This window comes from Hemicordylus capensis, chromosome 2 (genome assembly GCF_027244095.1).
Source record: "Hemicordylus capensis ecotype Gifberg chromosome 2, rHemCap1.1.pri, whole genome shotgun sequence".
In the NCBI taxonomy this organism is placed as follows: domain Eukaryota; kingdom Metazoa; phylum Chordata; class Lepidosauria; order Squamata; family Cordylidae; genus Hemicordylus; species Hemicordylus capensis.
Genome location: NC_069658.1, coordinates 265,513,065 through 265,539,737, shown reverse-complemented (window position 1 = coordinate 265,539,737; position 26,673 = coordinate 265,513,065). Strand labels below are relative to the sequence as shown.

Genomic DNA, 26,673 nt, shown 5'->3' with positions numbered 1-26,673 from the left:
GAATGTGGTGATGGCCACTAGTTTGGATGGCTTTAAAAGAGGCTTAGATAAATTCAGGGAGGACAGGTCTATCAACGGCCACTAGTCTGGTGGCTAGAAGGCCAGCCTCAGAGGCACGATGCTTCCCAATACCAGTTGCAGGGGAGCAGCAGGAAGAGAGGGCATGCCCCACCTCTTGCCTGTGGGCTTCCCAGAGGCATCTGGAGGGCCACTGTGTGAAACAGGATGCTGGACTAGATAGGCCTTGGGCCTGATCCAGCAGGCTGTTCTTATGAATGGGATGGCAGCAGCAGGAAGGGAGAGACCCAGCTACAGGCAGGTGGAATTATGTCCATGGTACCTGTATTTGCCACCCCACAGCACACTCATACCTGAGGCAGTCACATCAGTTTACCTCATGAAAGAGGCACCCTTGACCTTGTGTGCTGCCTCCAGCAGCTGGATCATCTTTTTGCTACAAAAACTGCTTTGAGAACCTTTTTTGTTGACAAGAGATATATAAACACAGAACTGGCCAGTTCCCTATGTGAATTGTGCATGTAACTTAGAATATACCCAAGTCCTCTGTAATATGCAGGATTCCATGGCAGGTTAGCAGTGTGCAATGGGCTCCCTGAATGTTAACCTTTTTAAAATCATCATTTTACACTACACACAGGGGTCCACAGAAAGTAACTGGAACAGGAGCAGGAGGATGCGACATTAGGGTGGAAGATCGGTCAAGAAAAAGCATGAGGATCCTCTGCCTAGTGAGAGGGACAATATCAGTCACAAACATGAGCAGTAATGGGGGGCGGGGGGGGCAGGAAGGTACTTACCCGTCTGCTCTGAGTGAGGCCTCCCTGCTCATCCATAATTGCTTCTTTTTCTTCCTCCTGTTTCTCCTCTTTGTCTGCAGCCTGAAAGGTAAAAAGAAAAGGCCTCAGCATATGGGGAAATTATAATTACTGAGATCTTGAAGTATTTCATTGGGACTGTTGCTGCTCTTTGTTATTTCCCCATTTATTTATTTATTCTTTCATTCATTCATTCATTACACTTGTATACCCCACAAACTCGCGTCTCTTAGCAGTTCACAATGACATAAAACAGTTAAAAAAACATATAAGACACATAAAAATAAAAACTAACAATTTAGAAATCAGTCACAAAACTAAAACCTATAAATTATCCAGAAGCTGAAAAAGCCCGATTAAAAAGATGGGTTTTAAATTATTATTTTTTTAAAGTTGTCAGAGATTGGGAGAATCGTATCTCAATAGGGAATGCATTCCATAGTCCCAGGGCAGCAACCGAGAAAGCCCGTCTCCGTGTGGCCTCCAGACGGACCTCCACAGACAACTGCAATGGACGGTGGGGCTCATAATGAAGGAGACATTCTCTCAAATCTAGTTAGTATTAACCAGTTAAGTGACCAAATATGTGTTACTAGATGACTTTACCTCATCATCAGTGGCTGCAGCAGGTTCCTCAGGGACTTCCTCTGCCTGTGGATTGCTGTTCTCATCAGAAGCAGCACCTCGCTGTTCCAACTCCTTCCGGCGGGCTTTCCGACGCCTAGTCTCTGCTCCAATCAAAGTGTCTAGAATAGGTGGAGGTAGCTGCTCTATAGCATTCAGGCTGCGTTTCTGCACAGGACAATTCCGGTTTCCCTTGTGACAGGCACAATCCACTTTATAGTTGCTGCCACATTATAAAACACACAGAGAATATATTAGTATCACTCCATTTCTCAGACACATCTGTTTGCATGCCTAAACAAGCCACAGGAAACAGGGAGCAAAAGGAGTTGAACAGAAGTTCAACAGAAAACAAGGAGCAAAAGGTGAAGAGGCAGAAAGGAGCTGGACTGAGGGAATGGCATGTCCCCAGTAAGCAAGTGATGCAAAGAAAAAAACTTACCAGATGTTGTACTCATAGTCAAAGGCAATGGTGACCTCTGCATCCTTGGCAATGGATGTAACTGCATATATGCACAGGTGAATCATCCCATCTGCAATCACGTGACGAACCTTCAAACAAACAGAACTGCTATAACCCCCAAAACCAGATGCACGTCACATTGTAAAAGATGAGACACTCATTTAAAAAAAGCAAAAACAGCACAATAAGCTACTGTTGGCCGTCTAAATCAAGCCTGCCTTGTGACCTGCCTTTCTTATATCTCGCCTCCTCCAAAGACTAGGCTACATATGAAGCAAAAGTATTTTGTCTTGTCAAAAACTTGGAATTTTGGTCTTAGGAACTTGGATACTGTTGGAGAACGTGGAGGACACCATGAACCCTTATAGGGGGAGTATGTGAACCAAAATTCCACCTAGCGATGATCACAAATTCTGAATATTTGTCTTCCTGGGACAGCTAAGAGAATTGCTGCAGCAATTCTGTGAAATTCTTTTACAGCATCTGGTATTCTAATATCTACAAATGTCTTGGTCTGAGATGCCTGCTCTCTGTTTTGAAGTGAGGGGAATTTCCAGGTTGTGCTCTACAAGCCCAACTGATCTGTGCTGCTAAGTTTCTACATGTCAGATGCTACACAATATTTACCTCTGCATTTGGTGTACAGGAGCGCCTGATGAATCTGGCATCATTGCCAAAAGTGCGAGCATCAACACACATCTCAACACTGCTGAACTTGGAGTAGAATAGCACAAAGGGATACGGCCTGAGGAAGCAATGACATCATCATCATGAGCAATGTAAACAACCTTGAATGGCTTTCATGGAGCAATGGAAGCAGTACTACACAAGACTTCAGCTTTCCTGTGCCAAGTGCAATGGCTCACCCCAAGACATTCTTCTAGAAATCCACGAAACCGTAAGAGTGCGCATAGCAATTTTAGCTACTAAAAGCAGCAGTGATGGGGACCCTCCCATCTACATCAGTCCCATATAGTGCTCCTGCACTGTGATTGATTTAGCATTCTTACTTTTTGAAGAAATGCCCATTGACCTCAAATTGCTGTCGCAGCATCACTTTCCCACGATATTCAATTATAAGGGTATCCACAGCCAGATCTCTGGCTGCCCTCAAGATCTTCCGGTGCTTCTGAACCCGTGTCACTCTCCCAAGCTGTAACTGTAAAGGGAATAGCCAGGAATGAATGGGAGACTTCAGGACCTACTCCACAGAGGTCAGTTCCTCCATGTGTGGGGCTGCATTTCTAGGGCAGCTGAACACGAGGAATAATCTGAAATCTCTAACCAAATTTGGTGTCTACCAGAATGCATAAATTGAAGAAGCAAAGTAAACATACTCAAGGAAACATTACTGGCCAGAACAGGGAAATTTTACACCTGAAAAAAATCTTATCTAATGAGCCAGGAAAGTAGGACGGGGAGAAAAGGACTGTAGTTTCATACCTCCCTGAGCTTCACCTTATCTGTTCTCCCCTATGTATAAGCTTGCTTGCATCTAGGAGCAAAAGAGCATCTTTCAAACCTGGGCCTTATCAATAGCCCCCATCCCAGCAAGCAACTGGCTGGCTTACCATAGCTTCTGGACTTTCATGTTTACCTGCATCTGGGATCCAATGACAGTGTTGTTACAAGCCAACTCTGTCTTATTGATTGTATCCAGCACAGCAGCCTTGTCCACAAATTCTTTATTGGCATTGAGATGACGTTCCAAAAGATTCTGCACATCAGCACTGTATTGGTTAGTGAAGGCTTCTTCATATTGATCAGTCCAGAGCCTTATGCGGTTCTCCCACCCCTCTGCCGTATTTTCATCCAGGGCGTGGGCTTCTGAAGGAGAGTTCTGTACCAAAGAACAGAAAGTTAACTAAATGGGCTTAATACTTGGTGAAGGTCATGGACTGGTAGTGATTACAGTGCAGCCCAGAGCTAGGAAAACTCAATCAGTTATTTTACTGGCCACATCTTCAAGACACTTCTGCCTTGATCTCCAGTTAAAAAGACTTGGATAACTGGCAAAGAGTACTTGTGAGACCATTCCAACCACATCTCTCACAAGACTAAATGTTGTGACCCCCATCATCTCTACTACACACAATGCAATTTAAAACTCTCTCTCAGCAACCACCACAAATCTTAAACCAGACCAAAAGGACAACCATGAAGTTTCTTACAGGCTGAGGTCTTTACATGCCCAACCTCTTCTAGGGAGGCAGAGTAAGGCTCACCAAACAAAGGGCTGAGTAGTCCCTTGGAGTGAAACAAGTGGAGACTATTGGAAAGATCATCTAGTGTGTATTACAGGTCTAGGGCTTTGCCCGTGATTCTATGCTATATCAATCAATGACCTTCAGACATAGCATGTTTGAAATGCAGTTACAAAGGTGCCCACCAGGATTACACAAATAGCTCTACTCACCTTCATCCGCAAAGATTTCCGTGAACCTTCTCTAAAAGCCTGTCAGCAGAACAAGACAAATGGCTATCAGTATTTATGCCCTATATATTTCAGCTTGTTCAATAAAGGCTGCAGATTCAGAACTGACAAGCATATAATGCACACAGTGGGAAGAACTGATTTCAATGCACTCTCAATAGCAGATTTCCTGCATCTCTGAAGACCACCTCTTCTAGGACTTCAGTCCACAAGCACCGATTGCCTCAATTTCACTTGCACTGAAAATCAGTCAAATATCTCTCCTCCAAAAGGCAAAGAATTTTGCAGGCATTCCTTGTTTGACTGAAGAGCAAGGGGGCCATAGAGTGGACAGCATCATGCAGGTATTTCACCCCAGATATCAAGGAGCAAAACAAAATTCTCGCAAATGACAGTTGAAAATTTACCCATAGCTGCAGCCCTGGACGCACAGCTGCAGCCCTGGACGAACCGAGGACAGAATGGCACTTCTAACTTGCAGTGGCCAGCTTCAAACTCAAGCATAAGTGAAACACACTGTGGCTCTCTTCTTGTGCATTCTGTCTAGAATAGCTGTCACTAGCCAACAAAAGGTGGCTGTTTGCCTGATCTAATGGGCCTGTTCTTAGGATAAGTGTAAGGAAGACTAGACATCAACCCAGGGGGGTGGGTGAGGAGACTACCAGCTTGTCCTTCCCAATGTGATCATCAACAGCTGCTGCAGCAGCTACTGCTATGTTTGCCCACTTGCCTTGATTTTTTTGGCCTTTGGCGCAGCACGAGTTCTCTCTGTATTCCTTTTCCTCTTCTTGGGCTTGGTTCTACAGACCCGATTGACTGTCAGAGTGATGCTTGTGGGGGTATGCTGCGTAGCTGTGTATAACACCGTGGATGGGGAGAGCTCCTCGTCCCAGCTCTCAGTCGCACTGCTATCTCCACCTGCAGTGGGTAGCAACATGTCTGAAAAACCCTGGACCTTCCCCCAAAATGCACTCCTCCCCCAAAAAGGCTGTGCAGACTCAATTGGTTTTTTCTCACAGTGACACCTGGCTGTATATTTTTCCCTTCAGATCTTCCAAGGTGTCTACCCTAATTTTTGAGATGTGAAGGAGAATGGGAAACAGCAAGGTAGCATTCATCATGGAAACAAGTTATTAGAGGCAATGAAGCATAACAAAGCCTAACTTTGCATCAGGACAACTGCTTGCTCAAACCTGAGGAGTTTGGTAGCAATAGGCAGCTTTGAACGCACCTGACACGTTGTCTTGCTTCCGGCGACGGAGTCTAATCACTTTTCCTCTGCCGATTCCCCTGCAAGAGGAGGACAGATACCTGAAACTGATGTTATTTAGGACTACACTACTTTAAAATATAATAGACTGTCACAGGTGGCTTGATCTTGAGGAGTTACATGAAGTCCTATTTAATCTCATGGTCATTTCTCAACTTCATGTATCCATATTCAATGCCATTTCTTCAGAAAATAATGAATTTTGCAAGTTATTCTTTCCATTCTTGAGCAAATATAATCTAGATCAGGCATCCCCAAACTGCGGCCCTCCAGATGTTGCTGAACTACAACTTCCAGCATACCCAGCCACAAAAAAAATGTGTCTAGGGATGCTGGGAGTTGTAGTTCAGCAACATCTGGAGGGCCACAGTTTGGAGATGCCTGATCTAGATAATGAACCATTGCAGCATCCGGATTCCCAATAATCCCAGCTTTCAGTGTTAGAAGGAGCACACTCTCAACTCTTAACTGTGGAGATAAGCCTAAGGAACATGATTAGTGTTGGTTAAATACTCTGGTCCAGTGGAGGTCAGGAAGGAATTTCAAGAAACCAGAGACAGACTGCTTTTAACAGATCTGCCTTTTCTTAAAAAGCCAAATCCCATGCTGACTACTAGCTGCAATCTCTGACAGGGTTTCATCGCTCTTTCATTTTTGCACTAGGAGACCACACACGACCTCACAAGAAGGAATAGTTTCAAATATACTCACTCTGCTGAGCATTAGGTATGATTTTATTTGGTTGATTCAGAATAATCAACATTTATACCATTTAATATTTACATAATTTATTTGGCTTCTGATGCATTTCTAGCATTTGGACATAAGAATTGTGAGATTTTGACTTAATATAAACTAGTCTCTTTGCCATATACCACACTGATAAAGCAAAGGCTGGGCCAATGGAAGGCTGAAAGAGGAACACAATCTGAAATCAAAAAACCTCTTTGAACCCTCCCCTCTTCACATGGATCAGGTTACTTACAGGCAAAACCTTACCTGCACTTCTCACATTTGATGAGGAAGCCATCTTGGGAGAGACTGCAGTGACACCAGTTGGGAATGGATTCTGCCTCTGAAGAGCTTTCTGTGTCCCCAGAATTTTCCTCATCATGAGAGTGTAGGCCATTCAGTTCTGCACGAGGGATGATGGTCTGGACAGGGGGAGAAGCAGGAGGGGTCGGAGGAGGAGGGGCTCCATAATTATGATCCTGAAAACAAATATTTGCATCAGTGCTATTTTGAATGGGAGTGGATGGGGAGAGAAGAGGGAGGTGGACAGCTTTCCTCAGCTTGTGAGCCCTAAATGAAGAATCTAAAAAGCCACCTAGCACACAGAGATCCCAGAGGGAAACATGAATTCAGGCCAACAGAGCAAGGACACATCATATATACTTGAGTTCTACTCATCCTAGGACTGGGTGGTGTGATAGTTTTATTTATCCAACAACAGCTGAAGTTCTCAATTGCTAAGGGTCACAGTGTACCTCTTACAAACAAACTTTCTTCAGACAGAATTATAGGTAAGTGCAAGCATTCTTCACTGTTCAGCACAAGAAATCTAACAGCAAAGATGTACAAAAACCCTCTATTCCATTCTTAAATTACAAAAATCTTTACTATTTAGATAATGGGCCTTAGGACACACATTTAGCAAAAGCTTTCATTAGAAAAATAAAGCTACTGAGAAATCTATATCAGCAGTGCTAGAGGCACACAAGGAAGCTCCCCCTTATCTTGAAGTCCCATACCCCATTTTGCAAGGAGCTTTCTGCAGAAGCACACACACACAAATATCTACCCGGTAATAGAAATTCAGGACACACAGGTCACTTGGCAATACTGCTGTCTTCCAGGAAAATATATAGTTCAACCATGCACAAGCCAGGGAGAAGAGAGCGGTGGGCAAAATACAGGTCTACTGCAGATAACAGAGAGGGTACTCACTGCATAAGGCAGCCCTCGGTAGTTATGCCTTTGGGAGGCTCCGTAGCCGTGACTTGCATACACATTCTTCTCACCAACAGCTGGGCTAGCTTCCACAGACTCTGGGCTGCAGAAAGGACCAAGAATAGAACCAATCAGGATAAGAAATACCTCTCTTCAAATAATTAGTCAGGTCTCAGTGTTTTTTCTCATGTCAAATAGATATCCAGCCAAGAATAAAAACACTTTGGGGGGTTGAGGGTGAAGTGTGGTATGAAATCTGTGAAGAAGCCTGCAATGGCAGACATAGAAGGCAATTGCCAGTAACTTGCCTCCAAGTGGGATAGCCTGTATTTAACAATCTTGCTTCAGCATGAGATGGGAGGAAGCAAAAAGGCTTCTGCCAGTACTAAGACTTTATTTTCCTAGCTTCCCATTAATTTCATTAGTTGATGCATTTCAAACACTCTCCACAGATATGCACCTCCATCTGGCCCCCTTGATCACTGCCACAGCTCCCTGGTGCTCGCTCATTCTAGGCAGTTTTAAACTGCTCCAGCCATGACTTCTTGGTTTATGGTGAAAATACCTTCACAGCCACAATATGTGCTTACTACTTCTCCAACTGTTATGAGTTACTCAGTTCAGACATGAACCTGGATACATTTTTTTTAGTGATGGAAATTCTTGAGAGCACTTGACAAGAATAGTGGGACAGGCCATATATTCCAGGTCATAGATTCCATCTCTTCAGTGGCATGGTTTGGCTGCAACTCTGAGCAAATCAGAACCATAGCTTCATACTTTCTTAATGGACGACATGGTGAGGTACCTAGCTTATCTGCCACTAACTGAATGAGACCATGAGATTTTCCACCACAAGGTGGCAGAAAGAATCAGCTCAAAATGTGGTACAAAATGGGCAATTAGCAAAAGGCTGTGGGAGTTCTTGTTACAGAAAAGGAAACAGGAAAAGCTTTAGGAGATGAAGCCAAAACCTGGATGCCAGAAGGAGAAATTGCTCTCCTTGGGGGGCGGGGGAGACTCCAAGGAAAGGAGGAGCCACACTGCAAGCACACATAATTCCCAACATCCTAGGAACATAATTCAGGAAATGAATGTCTTCACTGCAAGTGCAGTCAACTTTTTTCAAAGGCTACAGTCAGGAAAAAGAGGCCAATACATGCAGCACTTGCCTACTGTAAGAGCCCTGCACACCTCTCATTCCCATCTATTGTCCAACTGTTGTAAATTAAGGCAGAAACATCATCAAAGAAAATGGAAATGGGAGAACAATTACTCTTCTTTGCCTTTCAGTCCTTTTTTCATAGCCTGTCAACTAAGACAGCTTTCCCAATCCCACCTGGTCTATACCCTCACATCCCAAGCCCCTGAGAAAGGATATGACCCAGTTAGAGACCTCCTCCACAGTGTGGCTTCCGCTTGGCTTTGAAAGGTTAGTAATGGTATAGCAAACTTTGATTGCTTAACCCTTTATCTACATGAATTTAAAGTCTAGTGCTACACAGCAATACTGATGCAGCTATCTTTTGTAGCTACAGCTGTTTCTATTTCCACACTCCCAAAGAACAAGGACAGGTAGTGTAAGAGCCTTCTCAGGGGTCTGTAGGTCACATGATTGAAAATGTGAGGTATCTGAAATCTGGCAACATCATGGAATGTGGCCCTGAAATTTCCTAGGCAGCCCAACACAATGAAACAATGAAGGAACCAGTGGAAAAGCTATTATTAAAACATCAAGACCTGGCTAGAATAGCTGTGAAGAGAGATGTATATCCAGGACAGGTTGTACAATAGAGAGGACACAGAGTAAAGAATATTGATTCTGCAGGGAACGTCTTTGCTAAACATACTTCAGCTGTATTGGATAACTGCTTATGTTTCAAAGAGCAGTTTTGCATTGTGAAACAAAACCATAACAGGTATTCTACATCATATATCTAGACGTACCAAAAGATGCAAGAAAACAATGCTCGATTAGGTTGGAGACTTACAGAAACACAGCAAACAGAAGCCAGATACACACATAGGGTTTAATCCCTCTTGAGTACAGACGTCAAGCAAGTGGTTCAAACTGTGGGAAAATAGCTCAAAACAAGACCATAAACGCAGGTCAGCGGCAGCAGCAAGGCACGACCCTCTTTTCATGCCTGACTAAACTCGATTATTAAGTCAGCTCTGACTGTCTCCTTCCTGTGGACACTTCATATGAATCTTTTTGCTATGGGTGATGGTGTTTACTGCAAGAACTTTCCTGCAAGCTACCTTTTAAGCCTCCCTCAAAAAAAGGCAGCTACACTTTTTTTAAAATCACATAACAGTTTGAGATAGGCAAGAGACCCGATGCCTGAAAGATCCTCCTTACCCACATCACACAGCCATCTGTATCAGCAGCACCATGCAACTTAGGCTACAGGAGAGGAAAAGAAGAGTACTGTCAGGGCTCATATTTCTCTAGGCACCTATCAAACTAAGGTATGATACAACAGAGGTGAATTAAAGGTCTTTGAGAAAGCAGTTTTCTAGTCATGTGTTTCTCCTTCAATGCAGTTCAAAAGCAGAGCTTCTTTTCTGTGTTCATCTTGATATACTGTGTACCAGATACCTTCAAAGGTTTCCGATTTATGTGTTGCAAACCTAGCTCCTCCCTTCAGTCCCAGGCTCAACAACTAGCTGAATACTGGGGCCTGCACACTAAGGGGCAAGGCATCACTTACTCGGATCCAGCAGCCATATCTGAATAAGATGTATCTGGTGTGGTGACTCCCAGAGGGATTGCAATGCTCATGACGTTTGTCAGGGATCACGGAGTCCAAAGGGTAGCGACTGGCAGCTCCAAGGGCGGGGAGCAGCCGCAGAGCCTCGGCCAACACGTCACGGACATGGGGAAACCTGCCAAGGGGAAAAAAGCAATGCATTGCATTTTTGTTTATCATTGCCACAGCCATATGATTTACTCTATATAATATCCTAAAACTGAAAGAGTGAGAGCGAAAGAAAGGAACAAGTCACTTCAAATGATGCATGTCATCTCTTGTCAATTACATCATCTCTCAACTATGGCCATCTTATCCACATGCAGCAATTTCCTTGTGCCACAGAAGAGACAACTGAATACAGGCAAGAAGCCTGCCGTGCGAGAGACAGTCACATGGTTAGGAACTGCTAGCAGGAAAGGCAGAGCACAGAATTGCTGGGGTGGGGAGGACGGTGTGGGGAAAAGACAGATGGTGGCCCAAGAGCAGCAAAAATGGAAAGTAAATATGAAGAGGCAAAGTAAGAGGTTATTATCATGAAAACCCTATTGCCCAAGATCAGTCACTGGTCTTCATAGCAGTACAGGAGATTTTAATCAGGAAAGGAACAGGACCCGCATTTTTCTCTATTTTGCTGAGAAAAGCAGAGATTTAAACAGAAGTGCATCATTTAGATTTGATACACTGTGTGTATTCTGGAATCTTTTAGTACAAAAATGCCCAGTGGGAAGCAGCCCTGACAGAGAACAATTAAGATAACACACACAGGTAAGAAAGGGGGCATTAAAAGGCGTATTCTGTTAATGGCGTATTTTGCTTTCATCTTCAGCGGGGAAATGCTTGACTAACGAACAGAAGGTTGCCAGTTTGAATCCGCGCTGGTAGGTTTCCAAGACTATGAGGAACACCTATATTGGGCAGCAGTGATATAGGAAGATGCTGCAAAGGCATCATCTCATACTGTGAGGGAGGAGGCAATGGCAAACCCTTCCTGTATTCCACCAAAGAAAATTACAGGGCTCTGTGGGCACCAGGAGTCAAAATCGACTTGACAGCACACTTTACCTTTTACTTAAGAACATACGAACAGCCCTGTTGGACCAGGACCAGGCCAATCTAGTCCAGCATCCTATTTCACACAATGACCCACCAGATACCTCTAAGAAGCCCGCAGACAAAAGGTGAGGGTATGCCCTCTCTCCTGCTGTTGCTTCCCTCATACTGTTATTTAGAGGCTTGCCTGCTTCTACAGAGCTGAGACGCTTTCTGATAAGCGGGATAAACTTTATTGCCACCGTTACTGAGGTTCATCTCTATCTCTTCTATGTCTTGCAGGTGCATCTAGGGCAGGGCAGGGACTCTGTTCTTTGGAAACAGTTTTGTGGCTTCAGAATGTTTCCAGGAAGTGCTTAATCCCAAGCTCTGAGAGGACAACAATTTGCAGGGGTTGGGGGGAGCAAATTAAGGCAGGTGGAAGAAGCTAACTGATAAGCAATCCTGGGTCTAACTGTGCATGTACAATGATTAACCCATTCACCTTGCCAACAACCCTGCCTAAACATTTTTGCCATACAATTTATTCTTTTCCAAAGTTGAACACAGCACTAAAAATCTGTCCATTCCTGCAACACAGGATTTGTAACAGCCGCTCCTCTCAGTAGCCTTTCAAGAACTTCCCTATCTCCCAACACTATTTATGCAAGAATGGGGTTTGTGATGTAACCAGCCAAGCATGGGGGCGGCATACACCAGATGCCTTGCACTTTTTTTCCGGCCTAGTCCCTTTGAATTTCCTTTCCCTTGTTCTTCAAGGACAGTCATGCCACTGGTATAGTTCTTTGTGCAAGAAAGAAATCTTCAAATTTTGTAGATTTTACTAGCATATACTGGGATAGATGCAGAGGGCCTAGAACTTCAATTCCCATCTTACAGCAAGCAAGCCACATCAGACATCACATCATTTCTCTAATAGGTCAGACTAGAAAAGGCTGTTACTTGTTCTCTTCTAGAAAGAGGGAGGAGAAATGGAGATCACATCTTCCTGTTGGGAGGGGCTGGGAATTCTCTCTTCAGAATGCTCCTGCACAGACAAGAGAGCTATCTGCAGCCATAAAAGGAACACCCATGCTTAGGGGCTACATGTCATTTACTGAGCAGCATTTCTGCAAAGGAAGCATATAACTGGCTCACTAGAATGTGTATATACATACATACGGCAAGATAATGTGTGATTACAGATTCTGTACAGAATGGGAGCAGTCAAAAAATTCTCACGACTATTGAGCTGTGAACTATGTTCATACTCCAAAAACAATTCTGCCCCACTTATTCACCAACAAAAGCATGGGACTCCCAGGGATTCCTTTCAGATTTGTCAAACAATCCAAATATAGGTCCATAGGCATTTAATGGCAGTTTAGAAATGCTGCCACACAAAATGGTAAGCTGTTTTTTGCCCAACAACCTTGAACCAGATTCACAGGGAATGATGAGGAACAGCAAGAGCAAGCCAAACATACAAAATCACCCCATCATTGTAGTTACTATTTAATATATATGAACCAACAACTCACTCAGTCCTGAACTCAAATAATGTGACCCCTAAACAAAGAGCTCATGAAGCTCATAAACTAAGTGTAACAGAAGGATAAAAGAGAACTGAGCAAGCCAAGCCAGATTAAAACACAGTAGAGGCAAACAGGTGATGCATGTCTTGGGGTAGAATTCTGCAATATGGGCAAATTTCATATTCCAAGCAGCCTGGCTGATGTGGCACCATACATATTCAACACAATCATGTTATGCAACAGTGTGTGCAGCAGGGGTACAGCCAGGCTTCCACTATGCAGAAGACCAAATTGATTTAACCGATAGCTCCACAAAAGCTGTTCCAAGCAGAATGGCAGCATCAATTCTTTCCCAGTAGTGCTATAAGGTAATGAATGGCCCAGTAAAACCCAGGAGGTAAATATATAATCTGTAAACCAAATCCATGCTATCAAACCTAAGGCTGCCTCAATATTCAGCATGCAAGAGGAACAATAGTATAATCTTTGTTTCAACCTCCCCCACCCCCCGCATCTGACTAATGTGGCCGAGACTTTGGGGACAAGATGAGGAGCTGGAATGTTTTGTCTATAAAAATAGTAAGACAATGAAATGGGATGCCCCTTCCTCTGGACTAGGCAGGGTTCAAGCCAGAAAGACTGCTTTGTAGGGGCTTAATCCTTTTCTGCTGAATCTCATGGGTTGTGTGTCTGAATTCCGGCTGGGGGCGCAGGGTTGCCAGCCTAGTTTGAGCCACAAATAGGGTAACAGAAGGATGCCCAGTCATTAGAATTCTCCTTGGCCTGCGTAGTACATCAAATATAATGCACCAAATATTCCTAGAAATGGCTAACACCAACAATAGTGATATCCTTCTCAATCTTTAAAGGAGAAAGGTAGAAGTCATCTGCCTTAAAAAAATTACTCTATCAATAAAGAGGGAGAGCAGACTCGGCTCAGGATAGACTCCTCTTAACCAATAAAGTGCCTTGGGCAGGGGGAAGAGAAAAGCTTTCGTCAGTCCACGTGAGGCCTACTCTATTGCTATCACTTCCTCATCTGACATAGAGAACATGCACATGAGTTACAAGAATCAATGGTGAGAAGGCAATGAGAGTTTTATATGGAAGGAAAATGTTTGTTATCCATGCTGAGCTTAGATTACTATTCTCAACACACCACAGGTCTTACCATAAAGCAAACTGTCAACTTTACTTCATGGCAGGAAGAATAAGACTTTGTGAACATACCCAAAGCTTTTCCTACTAAGATACCTGATGTGTTGCATGAGCACAGAGAATAGCAGAAGCTAACTGAAGGCACGTTCATCTATCATACTTCAGTTTGTTGTTACCCACATGTGTGTTGTAAAAACATGGTACTGAACCACGAGGAGCCAATGGTTCCTATATAGTGTACCTATATATGTTCTGATCAACAATACCACAACATTGTCTTATTTAGAATATTTAATATAACCTTTTTTAACAAAAAAAAGTTCTCAAAGCAGTTTACGTAATAGAAGATATGAGAAGATGGCTTCCTGTCCCCCAAAAGGTTCACAATCATAAAAAAGACAAAATAAATATCAGCAACGGTCACTCGATGGATCACAGATTCGCAATGCTGGGATGAATTATTGCTATTCCTCTGAAAAATAAGACCCATCCATTTTAAAAGGTGCCTCCTCACCCACCCAATACACATGGGTTAAACATATGTTTGATGGCAACAAATGAAGCTACAGACATTTGGAAACCATTACAAGTTTCCATCAGCAAGGTCTCTACATCCTTACCACTATGAATAATTAAGTCAATGGTTTCTTCAGCTTAATATAAGTTGTTCTAGTAAGAACTAATCAGCCTACTTTCCTTTCATTGTCTCTACAACTGGACTAAATTTGGTTTAAATCGAGGTCCACAAGTTAGATCTCTTGCGCCTCAAATGTTCATGTATGCACCATCTTGGATTGGGGTGGATGACATTAAACTATGCCATTGAGGTGTCCCTGTGTGTCACTCACTACAACTGTACCCAATTTAGTTCAAATCAGTTAGACAGTCCTCAGGTTAGTGCACTTGGGCTTCCAAAGTTTATGTGTCCGCCATCTTGAATCAGTGTGGATGACATCACAAACTATGCCATGAGGTGCCCCTGTGTATCACTCATTGCAACTGTACCCAATTTGGTTCAAATGGGTTAGCGAGTCCACAAATTAGCCAGCTTGCGCCTCAGACGTTCACGTGACCACCATCTTGGATTGGGGTGGATGACATCACAAACTACACCACTGAGGTGTCCCTATGTATCCCTACAACTGCAGCAATTTTGGTTCAAATCCGTTAAGCGGTTCACAAGTAAGCCCACTTGCACCTCAAAAGTTTATGTGTCTGCCATCTTAGGAACATAGGAAGCTTCCATATGCTGAGTTTGACCATTGGTCTATTTAGCTCAGTATTGTCTTCACAAACTAGCAGCGACTTATCCGAGGTTGCAAGCAGGAATCTCTCTCAGTCCTATCTTGGAGAAGCCAGGGAGGAAACTTGAAACCTTCTGCTCTTCCTAGAGCAGCACCATCCCCTGAGGGGAATATCTTACAGTACTCACACATCAAGTCTCCCATTCATATGCAACCAGGGTAGACCCTGCTTAGCTAAGGGGGCGAATCATGCTTGGTACCACAAGACCAACTCTCCTCTCTTTTGATCCACACCAATCTTGAATCAGTGGGGATGACATCATCACAAACTATGCCACTGAGGTGTCCCTGTGTGTCACTCACTGCAACTGTGCCCAATTTGGTTCAAATGAGCTAGGCAGTCCACAAATTAGCCTACTTGAACCTCAGATGTTCATTGCAGCCAGATGTTCACACAGCCAGGAGTGGATGACAACATCACACACCACACCACTAGGGCATCCCCATATGTCCCTACAGCTGCAGCAATTTTGGTTCAAATTGTTTAGGCAATTCACAAGTTAGCCCACTTGTGCCTCAAAAGTTCATGTGTCTGCCATCTTGGATTGGGATGGATGACATCATGAACTACACCACTGAGGTGTCCCAACCATTGTACCTGATTTGGTTCATACTGATCCAGGCATTGCAAAGTTGATGTGGGGGGGGGGACACACAGACAGAATGCCAGGTGATCTTTTTTTAGCCTCTGGAAAGTAGGCTAAAAAGAAGATATAAAACTGTAGCCTAGGAAGAGCACATAACACATTTAAATCCAGATTTGGAGCAAGGAAAAGATTTCATTATAGTGTCAACAGCTCTGATGACCTTCAAAAGAAACAAGCGTATCTGAGCAGAAGAATGGCTTAGAGTTCAGTGCCTACCGTATATCCAGCTGTATGATCAAATGTGACAAATAGCGATCTATTGGGCACCCTTGGGACTGGGTCTGTGATCATTCTAAAGATGATCACAGGTGTAGTATTCATATCTCGTATATCTTGTTGAGTATGAAAACCAAGTACTATTAAGTATAACCTAAAATAAGGGTGGTGGCAGAATCTGCATATCACATATTGTCCCTGAAGCATTTCTGCAAGGCTTCAACAGCCTATTAAAAAAGCAGTGAATGTTTAAATAAGTTGCTAGGCCTTACAATGGCAGGAGTGAGGGGAAATTCTAAATTCATTGTGTTTTTGAGCCTCCATGGATAGTATCTAGGATGACACTGACACAACAGTACTAATACATGCCATTTCCCATTGTGAGAGAATGCAGATCTCCATCTTAACTCCAGAATGTCTTAAACTCCACTCTGAGTGCTCTGAATGGGGGACATTCCTCACTTTTGTTACTGAATGAGGAAAGTCCTTGCTTTTGTCACTGAAGGGACAGAGCCATCAAGCTATAGTCCTAAACCCTTTTTCACAATAGGTGACCAGCTCAGACCAGACCTACCTTTAGACATGTAGGTTTAGGCCTGTTGAGGAGGAGGAACTGCCAGTCTGGAGGAAAAATCTTAACCCAGGATTGGCCTAAGACCAGCATAATTCAGTGTTGTGCTGATTTTCATTGGATCCTAGAACTAGCTAGCTATGGAAGAGTAGGGGTTTGTACACAACTGGCTGGCCCTGTTTGGTTCGAGTGCGAACTGCACTCAAACTTGACCAAACCAGTTTGGTCCAGCCCCCCTTCAAACCACTCCCCAGTTCAGTCCGGTCCGGGGGCGGGGTTGTGAATAATTTTTTTTAAAAAAATTCTTTACCTCTAGCCTCTTCAGGGGGCTTCCTAAAGGCTGTGGGGTGTCCACAAACATTTCCCCTCCCTCCGCCAGCCTTAGTAACCATCTCTGCATAATTACCTGGCCCGTTCGGGCCTCCGTATACTGGTGCAGCGGCCATTTTGCCTGCTGCCGCGCATGCGCAAATGGCCTCTGCAAGGCCTGGGATGGCTCAGGGTCTCGCAGAGGCCATTTGTGCATGCATGGCAGCCATTTTTAAACAAACAGGTGTAAAAAATTTTAAACAGGTTGGTCTCTGGGTCATCTAGGAGAGACCATATTTCTCCCATTTTGAAAGATCTATACTGGCTGCCGATAAGTTTCCAGGCAAAATACAAGGTGCTGGTTATAACCTATAAAGCCCTAAACGGCTTGGGCCCTGAGTATTTAAAAGAACAGCTTCGTTGTGAACCCCACCGCCCACTGAGATCATCAGGAGAGGTCTGTCTGCAGTTGCCACCGGCTCGTTTGGTGGCTACTCAGGAACAGGCCTTCTCCGTTGCTGCCTCTGGACTTTGGAACATGCTCCCTGCTGAAATAAGAGCCTACCCATCTGACAACTTTTTAAAAGTCTATAAAGATGCATCTATACCCAAGCTTTTAACTAAATATTGTTTTAAAATTTTTAACATTGTTTAAAATGTTTTAAGGTTTGAATTGTTGGAGTGCTTTAACTTTTGCTGTATCATTTACTTTATTTTAACTGGTGTTTTAATTTTTGTTTATTTTAAGTAATGTTTTAACTTTTTTCTCTTTTGTTGTAACCTACCCAGAGACGTGAGTTTTGGGCGGTATAAAAATATATTAAATAGATAAATGAATAAATGAATAGCCAACTATTTCCCACTTTGTCCAAGGGCTCAAGGTGAGTATGCTCTTATGTCACTTTTACCACATGAGATAAGCCCTAAAAATTAAGTTGGACTGAAAAGTAGGTACTTGCTCAAAGTCATCAATTAGTGTTGTGGCTGAGTAATGATTTGAAATTGGGTGTCTCACTGGTAAACCTCAATGACTGATCCTGAATACCACATTAATGAGAATCTTGTGTCAATGAACATGAAGGAAGGGATGCAACTACTAGTAGTGGTTATAGTATATCTCCTACTAAGAGTGCCATCTTGCAAAATGTTCCTACAGCTTTAATAGCTTTGCAGAATCAAGAGGAAAAGAAAAAGCAGCCGCTATACACAATTTTAAAGAATGCAATTCTTTGTCAACTTGCCTAAAATGTCACTCTGAAAACTGGTTGAAGGCACACACAAACCATGTACTGGAAGTGAGCAAGAGGCAAATAGTGGAGATTTGAACTCGTATTGAGTCAATGACCCAGAGAGGGAAGAGGCATGTGCAGCCGATACCAAAAGTAGAATTAATGAGAACAAAAGCACTGGAGACATAAACCAAAGAAAAATACACGCAACACTTCTGGATTCATTTTTCAAAAACCACACATGGGGGGGGGGGGGAACAGCTACGAGGCCAGCACAAGGTGCATTAGATCTTAGCTGGATATCACCTACAGCAACAAAACAGCTGGGATAGCTTTAGAACAGCATGAATACAGGAATTATGTCACAGAAGAGGCCCCTGTATACAATTATAGTATGCGAACATATGGAATAGTACATCTGACATTAACACACAAGTAAGAGGAAGCAGCACAGAGAACAGTCCAGTATCTAATGCTGCAATTACGTCACTTTATTTCTGGGAATGTTGACACTTAAATCCCTTTACCTTTATACTTGTTTACTTGACCTTAAAGCTGCTTGCCATAACCCACTTCACATATACAGATGTGCACTTTTGCCTTTTGTAATGCAAGAATAACTGCCCAAGTGTTTTTCCCCAGACTATAGGAAACATCTGTGTCGGCGATATAGGAAGATGCTGAAAGGCATCATCTCATACTGCATGGGAGATGGCAATGGTCAACCCCTCCTGTATTCTACTAAAGACAACCACAGGGCTCTGTGGTCGCCAGGAGTCGACACCAACTCGAGGGCACAACTTTACCTTTAAGAGAGGACTGTAAGTATCAGGTCAAATCTTGGTACTGGTACAAACAATCTCACATTACAAAACAAATGTGCCCTTATATGTACATGTGGACCTGTTCATACAAAGCTCATTTGGGAAGATAGGAACACAAGAAGCTGCCTTATACTGAGTCAGACCATTGGTCCATCTAGCTCAGTATTGTCTACAGACTGGCAGCGTCTTCACAGACTGTCTACTATTGTCTACACAGACTGGCAGGTTGCAGTCTCTCTCTGCCCTATCTTGGAGATGCCAGGGAGGGAACTTGGAACCTTCTGCATGCAAGCATGCAGATGCTCTTCCCAGAGCGGCCTTATCCCAAGGGGAATATTTTACAGTGCTCACACATGTCTCCCATTCAAATGTAAACCAGGGCAGTCCCTGCTTAGCAAAGGGGACAATTCATGCTTGCTACCACAAGACCAGCTCTCCTCTCTCCAAGAGAAGGGAGGCTTCTATGAGAAGCCACCCTCATAGCTCCCACTCAAGTTTCAGAATGTGGAATGCTTTGTATTAATGGAGTCTGAAATAAGGGATATGTGCAACAGTAACATTGTCAAGTCAGTGATACATTTGTCGCTTATCAAACTTTATCTGGAAGCTCTGACCTCACACCGTTTCTTATAATTTACAAAGTGTGTAACACACAATCCTGCCTTACTGATTTACAAGCATCTAGCATAAGCAACACAAAATAAGAAAAATTAAGGTGGCTACAATCTGGAAGGGCTGACCAAAAAGTAGAGAGCAAGCTGAATAAAACAAAGTTGGCAGATGAAGCACATAATAGGGGGTGGGCAACCTCAGTACTAAAGGCTGAGCTGGAAATAGATTACAAGCTGGAGGACTGCAGCTAATTTGCATAGTTTGGCTGCATGCTGCCAGACATACTACATTTATTCTACAGTATCCTCAGCATTGCAGTTCTCAAATATGGAAAATCTGAGCTATCCCTTGAAAACTCAGCATCTGGACTGAGAATTCATGATAGTTGAACAACGTTGTTCAACTATACCCCTGCTAATTTGGCAAAGAAGCACCTTTTAACGTGGTGATTCTCTTTATTTAGCAGGGGGAGAGTAACTGGTCCTGTCTACCCCCAGCACACTACCTCCAGTGACTGTTGCTGGTGTCTATCTTATGTTTCTGTTTAGATTGTGAGCCCTTTGGGGACAGGGTTCCATCTTATTCGTTTGTTATTTCTCTGTGTAAACCGCCCTGAGCCATTTTTGGAAGGGCGGTATAGAAATCGAATGAATGAATGATCGTTTGCTGCTCTGCTTCAACATTTCAGATATTCAAACACTGCTTTCAAAATTAAAACTAGGATTCTATGAATTTTAAATGCCATCCCCCATTTAATATAAATGTCTGAGGGCCCAATATGAGCAGAGCTTTCATAGCAAGACAGACAAATGGACCAGCTAGGCTAGCAGTCAACCTTGACTAGCTACAAGTCTTAACTCAGAGAGCCAGCGTGGTGTAGTGGTTAGAGTGCTGGACTAGGACCGGGGAGACCCGACTTCAAATCCCCATTCAGCCATGATACTAGCTGGGTGACTCTGGGCCAGTCACTTCTCTCTCAGCCTAGCCTACTTCACAGGGTTGTTGTGAAAGAGAAACTTAAGTATGTAGTACACCGCTCTGGGCTCCTCAGAGGAAGAGCGGGATATAAATGTAATCATCATCATCATCATCATCTGAGATCCAATTGGAAATGCCAGTGATCTAGGAACCCCCCTCCAACAAGCAAGGCACTGAAGTTCATTCTAGCATTGAACTTTGATTCATCCTATGCCAATTATAGTGAACACATTTTAAGTAGGAGCACCACAAGTCTGTTTAGAGCCACTGCTATAAGCAAAGGGGACAAGGAGTAATCCAGCAGATGACTCCAAAATACTAAGCTTCTCATTAAACGAAACTGGCTAAATCCAAGAGGGAAACAGACACACACCACCTACACACCAGAAGATAAAATTAATGTAAAATGTTAATATAGGTCTCTGCTATTTTAAAGTCTTTTACACATCTTAATCTTTACAAAACCATGTCATTTACTTCCATTTTATATAAGGAGTTTGGGAGTAAAGTCATGCATCCACTGGGCCACAAGAAAAGGGTGTTCTACCCAGAACTTGTTCGTGTCAACACAAAAATTCTCAAGGCAATTTACACAGGCCACAGCATATTACCAAATACAATACCAGCAATTGTAGTGTGTGCACGCACTGTATGTCTGCCACCGAGAGGAGGCTGGCCTCAGACAAAATTTGCCAGGAAATTGGTTGCTGAACTAGAAAGGAGAGCACTCTGTATCTGCAAGTCTGGCTGTACGTTCCTTGCATTCAAGGACACCATCTGACAGGCACACTCTGCCTGCTTGGCCACTCCCAGAAAAGGCAAACAAAACAGCTCCAGAGTGAATTCCAGCAGGGATTTCAAAGGCAGACATTGCATCAGCCAGGTGTACAGGAAGCAGCTGGGATTCAGAGTCCAAAGGGCAGCTGACCTACTGAGAGGCTCTCAGAGCAAGCTCTCTTTTTGGAATCCTGTGGGAAGGATGAGCAGGAAGGAGAAGGAATGCTTCAGAGACAGAACAGGCCGCATCTGCTTCACAAAGTCTTTGTACTAGTGCTCAGGACCTGGCTGCTCTCCCAGAGATGATGCAATCCCGAGGAACAAGGTCTGCGCCAGAGAGAAGTATTCACAGCCTATGCAGATGGCAAGTCAGCCAAGGATTTCTGATGAAAACATGCCTGAGCCAATCCAAATACAGCAGCCTCCCTTACCCACAGCCACCCCACCCCAGCATTTGGTAAAGGAAGGAATCCCACATTTCATGTCATCACCCTGTGACTGGGGACGATGGAGAGGGAGGAACTAAAATTTTATCCTGGCTTATAAAACATTCCCCACCTCAATCAGTAGGGCGGGGGGTGGGGCGGGGAGACAGGGGTACACGTACACATACACATACACACACGGGAAATTCCCAGCTCCTGTCCCCAACGCTAAGAAACAGCTCTCTTTTATCACTTCCTTGCCAGTGCAAGTCTGAACTCCCCAAACACGTACACAGCAGCTCTGCTGTGACTGGCTGCTTTGGCCCCACTCTCAGAAACCATGCAGAGACACAGCACTGGCAACCATGGCAACACGACACAGTGCAGCAATTATGGAGCAGTGGCAGCTATTCCATACTTAAGGTTCAGCCCCTGCTTCCATTATAAGCCGGATTTTAACTCTCCCCCCTCCTAAAAGTTACCAGTAAATTATCCTTTAGTTTGATCAAATATGTTTTGCAGACTGACGACAATTTGGTATTGGGGGTGGGGAAACAGTTCTAAAATTGTAGGAGGAGAGAAAAATGTGACCAATTATGGCTCAAAAAATTCTCTCTCAATCTTTCTGGTCTCACATGCTTCTACAACCCTTCAAAATGGAATTTAAACTGGACGGTGTTAAGACAGTTTAGAATACACACACAGGAAAAGTCTTTAATGAAAAGCAACAGCACAAAGACAACTGCATAAGCTTCAGATGGCTAATTAGGGGTCCAGACAAACATTTTTAATCCTGTTCAGTATGTTCCACCACCCCATTAAAGCTACCTCATACTACTGCCTGCTTCAAAGATTCCTAAATGAAAGGATAGGTGGGTAGGTAGGTGTATGTAGATGAAGAAATCTATCCAACTCAATTTGAGGGTCCACACGGGCATCCTAGGATCATTTATGACACAATGCAGTAAACACAAGGCAATGCAACAAATCAGTAGTGAATTGATAGCTATAGTCACAGGAAGCAGATCAGGAATGAGTGGTGCCATGAGATCTACCATTCAGCTGTGTTTACCGCATACACATAGAGACGTTTATGCCCTTTGCAGCCAGCATGTCCCGTACTTAATCCATACTTAGTGCAAACTTGTTTAGTATATGCATGAATGCAAGATGACATCAATATCTAGATGTTCCAAACCTTCCTTAACTGGACCCAGGATTCTCATGTAAAAGCTACAGGGCCTTGTGGCTGTGCATATGCTGGTATGATGAATTCTGAACAACTGCAGGGAGTGGCACATGTCACCTGTGGGAACACAGAAGGCTGGGCCCTTGAACTGGCTTAATGTGAACCAGTAACAAGCAGCGACCTGCCCAAAATTGTGTCTCCAGACATAGACTTCCACTGCAACAGAGCAGCACAGCCTGCTAGTTTCCCAAGGCTGGGAAAGCTTTGAAAACTTTTAGTGCACTCAAAACAAGCCACTTGATGCCAAGTAAAACTTTACCAGCCAAAGCAGAGGTAAACACAAAAAGAGGAATATGTGAAAGTCTTCTTGAAAAAGCACAGTGTGTGTTCTGGAAAACAAAACACAAAAATACTTGTGTGACCTGTTGACTACAGATGAGATTCCTACTTGGTGCCCTGGCCTGCCTAGAGTCTACCCAAGGCTCATTTTAAGCCAACAATAATCTCCCCCCTCTCTTGCTAACAGCCTTTTAGGCTGTGTCTAGATAGATGTTAATTTTTCAGAGTTGGAGATTGAACGGTCAAAAGGTAACTGTCTGCATCCCCCACTTTGGTTAAATCAGAGGTGTGTGTCAAGCTCTGCCCTGGAAAAGTCAAAACTACATCTCCAAAGCACAACCAAAGCTGCTGCAATGGAGATGTATATATTTCTCAGAGGCACATATTGAACAATCACCATGCCAAAAAATACATGAAACATGGGTACCTCTAGCACTGAGAAAAATGAACCCTTTTTTAAAAAATACAAGGCTACCTGATCCTTTCAGCAATGTTCTATCTTCCAAGATGATATCAATCCCTCCCTCCCAGAAGAGAAGCTGACTAGACTGCATTAGGGTTAGTGCTACAGGAACTGTAAGAAGTAACTTCTATTGCTGCAAAACACTTATGCAGCAACTTGAGGCAGCAGAAAGGCATTTTAAACCACTTCCTCTACCCCACACTTTTTTTTTTAATGTCCCTCCTTCTCAACCACCATATTTCTAAATGTGAATACTGTACAACTAAAGACTGGCAAAGTTAAAGATAGTAAACAGGAGTGTGTACATCAAAACTGATCTTGACAATTTCTGCTACCAATGGAAACCATCCATGTCGTCTTGATATTCAAGCTTCTAGGACTTGAGGAACTCACTCTTCTATTATTACATTCTCCAGTGAATAAAGGTCTGGACACAGGCATTAAATAGCAGCAGTTCCAGGGCTGGAACTGTAGTAATGTTTCCAGCAAGTACACCTTCAGAAGAATCACTTATCCTGTTATTTTGGGAAGTGCACAAACCACAACAGAACAGAAACACAGACAATGGAGAAAAGGTAAGGCTCGTAAACATGATAGTTTAGCCTAGACCACTATTTCCCAGCATTTGCCAACTTCTGAAGCAGAAAGAGAAGTTAAGCAAAGCAGCAGAGCAAAGACAAAGAACTCAGTGACAATAAAAATCAATGGGGATGGGCCTGGTTGGGTCACAAAGAAATGGAGCACTTTATCTGGGTAGCAGAAAAGAGACCTTTATGTGATCTGTCCTCATTACCAAAAATCCAAGTACAACCAGTCAGTCCACTGAATCTGAATTGTGAGCCGTGACCTCCTACTTCGAGGAAGAAATATAATGCATAGGAACAAACTAGTTCCTGTCTGCTAGGAGCAAGCAGAGGCAGACAACCCAGCATAATTGCCAATGACCTCCTACATTCCCCTTCTCCTGCAACTGGTCTTCATACTGCCTCTGAACCTGGAAATAGCATATGGCCATTTTGACTATCAGCCATTGACAGACATTTCCTAACCGAGCCTGTTCTTCACATTAGGGGTATATGAACCAATTTGGTTTGATTCAAACTGGGGCAATTCAAGTGATCAGGGTTCGAGCCAAACTAACCCCTCAAAAGGGGGTAAGAGTTCGAACTGGACTGGTTCAAGGGCAAATAAAGGGGCAGGGGGGATTCCTAGAACTAGAGGGTGTGGGAGGGGAATCAGGGCTACTTACTTGAATGGTTGGCAGTGGCAGCAGCTCCCCCACACACCCACTGGCCTCCTTCAGAGTAGCCCGGGGCAGTTGCAGCCCAATTCGGGCCTCCACATATGCATGGAGGCCATTTTAGTGACTTAAATCCTTATGGAGTCCCCTTTACAAGTAGACCCTGAACTGGTCCATGAATTGGTTCAGAGATTGGGCCAGTCCTAATCTGGTTCAGATTTGAACTGCCTTGGCCGGATCCATGCACATGCCTACTTCACATCTTTTAGGAAGTACCATTTTGGCATATATGCTTTTCTAAATGTCAGAAACCAGGGCTGAATACTGGACTAAAGGTATCTTCAGCCCCCATACTCATTCTATCTTTAGTGATGCTTTCCAAAACCCACAGCAACACCTTCAATGTGACACTCTCTCAGTAAACAGAGTATAGGTTACAATGGACTTTATATAGGTAGTGGGTTTGAGAGACTGCAGAACACAGAAAGTGCCTTATACCGAGTCAGATCATTGGTCCACCTAGCTCAGTATTGTCTACACAGACTGGCAGAAGCTTCTCCAAGGTTATAGGCAGGAGTCTTTCTCATCCCTATCTTGGAAATGCCAGGGAGGGAACTTGGAACCTTCTGAATGCAGGCATGCAGATTCTCTTCCCAGAGTGGCCCCATCCACTGAGAATATCTTACAGTGCTCATACATGTCTCCCATTTAAATGCAAACCAGGGTGGGCCCTGCTTAGCAAAGGGGACAATTCATGCTCGTTATCACAAGAACAAGCCACTTAATGGTGCAGCAGGGAAATGACTTGCCTAGCGAGCAAGAGGTTGCCAGTTCAAATCCCCGCTGGTGTGTTTCCCAGACTATGGGAGAAGTATGGGAACTATGGGAACACCTACATCGGGCAGCAGTGATATAGGGAGATGCTGAAAGACATCATCTCATACTGTGTGGGAGATGGCAATAGTAAGCCCTACTTTATTTTACGAAAGAAAACCAAATGGCTCAGTGGCCACCAGGAGTCGACACCGACTCGACGGCACACCTTTACTTTTACCACAAGAATAGCTCCAGTTCATCATGCTGACTTGTACTCTGTGTTTAACTCATTAAATGACCTACCATTTTTATCATCTTACAACCTTTGCTGACAGTAACTATTAGAGGAGGGCTTGACAAATCCCAGACACCAGGGAGCCATGGCACCTGGAAATTTAACCATAGCACCTAGAACAGGATATTCAGAGGCAGAATTAATAAAATATTAATTTGTCCTGTTTCTATTCTAAGGATGTCACTTGTAAAGAGGATAAAGGGAAGCCCATTTATCCTCCCCACATAGTGTTCATTACCAAGTCTGGTAATTTTGTGTCCATTGACTGACTCTTGAATTTTTGGGCTAGCTCCTAGTTCCAAAGAAAATTTGTCAAGGTTCAAGTTAGAGCAATAATGAATCTTTCTGCCAAGTCCACCAATACGAAGTGTAGAGATTCTCTAG

At 43.6% G+C, this 26,673-nt stretch overlaps 1 protein-coding gene across 5 annotated transcripts in view; it reads right to left on the bottom strand.

The window, feature by feature from the left end:
- Positions 1-26,673, bottom strand: part of SETD5 (SET domain containing 5) — an 81,496-nt gene that overhangs the window by 41,108 nt on the left and 13,715 nt on the right. For 3 of the 5 annotated variants that reach the window (XM_053294316.1, XM_053294315.1, XM_053294317.1), the window contains exons 2-13: positions 10,292-10,466; positions 7,575-7,680; positions 6,627-6,838; positions 5,589-5,647; positions 5,088-5,275; positions 4,340-4,378; positions 3,521-3,763; positions 2,934-3,082; positions 2,551-2,668; positions 1,903-2,012; positions 1,443-1,683; positions 819-899 (exon numbers count right to left, since the gene is read on the bottom strand). In XM_053294316.1, the coding sequence (XP_053150291.1) occupies positions 819-899; positions 1,443-1,683; positions 1,903-2,012; positions 2,551-2,668; positions 2,934-3,082; positions 3,521-3,763; positions 4,340-4,378; positions 5,088-5,275; positions 5,589-5,647; positions 6,627-6,838; positions 7,575-7,680; positions 10,292-10,362 (1,617 nt within the window). In that variant the 5' untranslated portion in view covers positions 10,363-10,466. The remainder of the gene's footprint in view (positions 1-818; positions 900-1,442; positions 1,684-1,902; positions 2,013-2,550; positions 2,669-2,933; positions 3,083-3,520; positions 3,764-4,339; positions 4,379-5,087; positions 5,276-5,588; positions 5,648-6,626; positions 6,839-7,574; positions 7,681-10,291; positions 10,467-26,673) is intronic. The other 2 variants (XM_053294319.1, XM_053294320.1) reach the window with 1 other exon arrangement.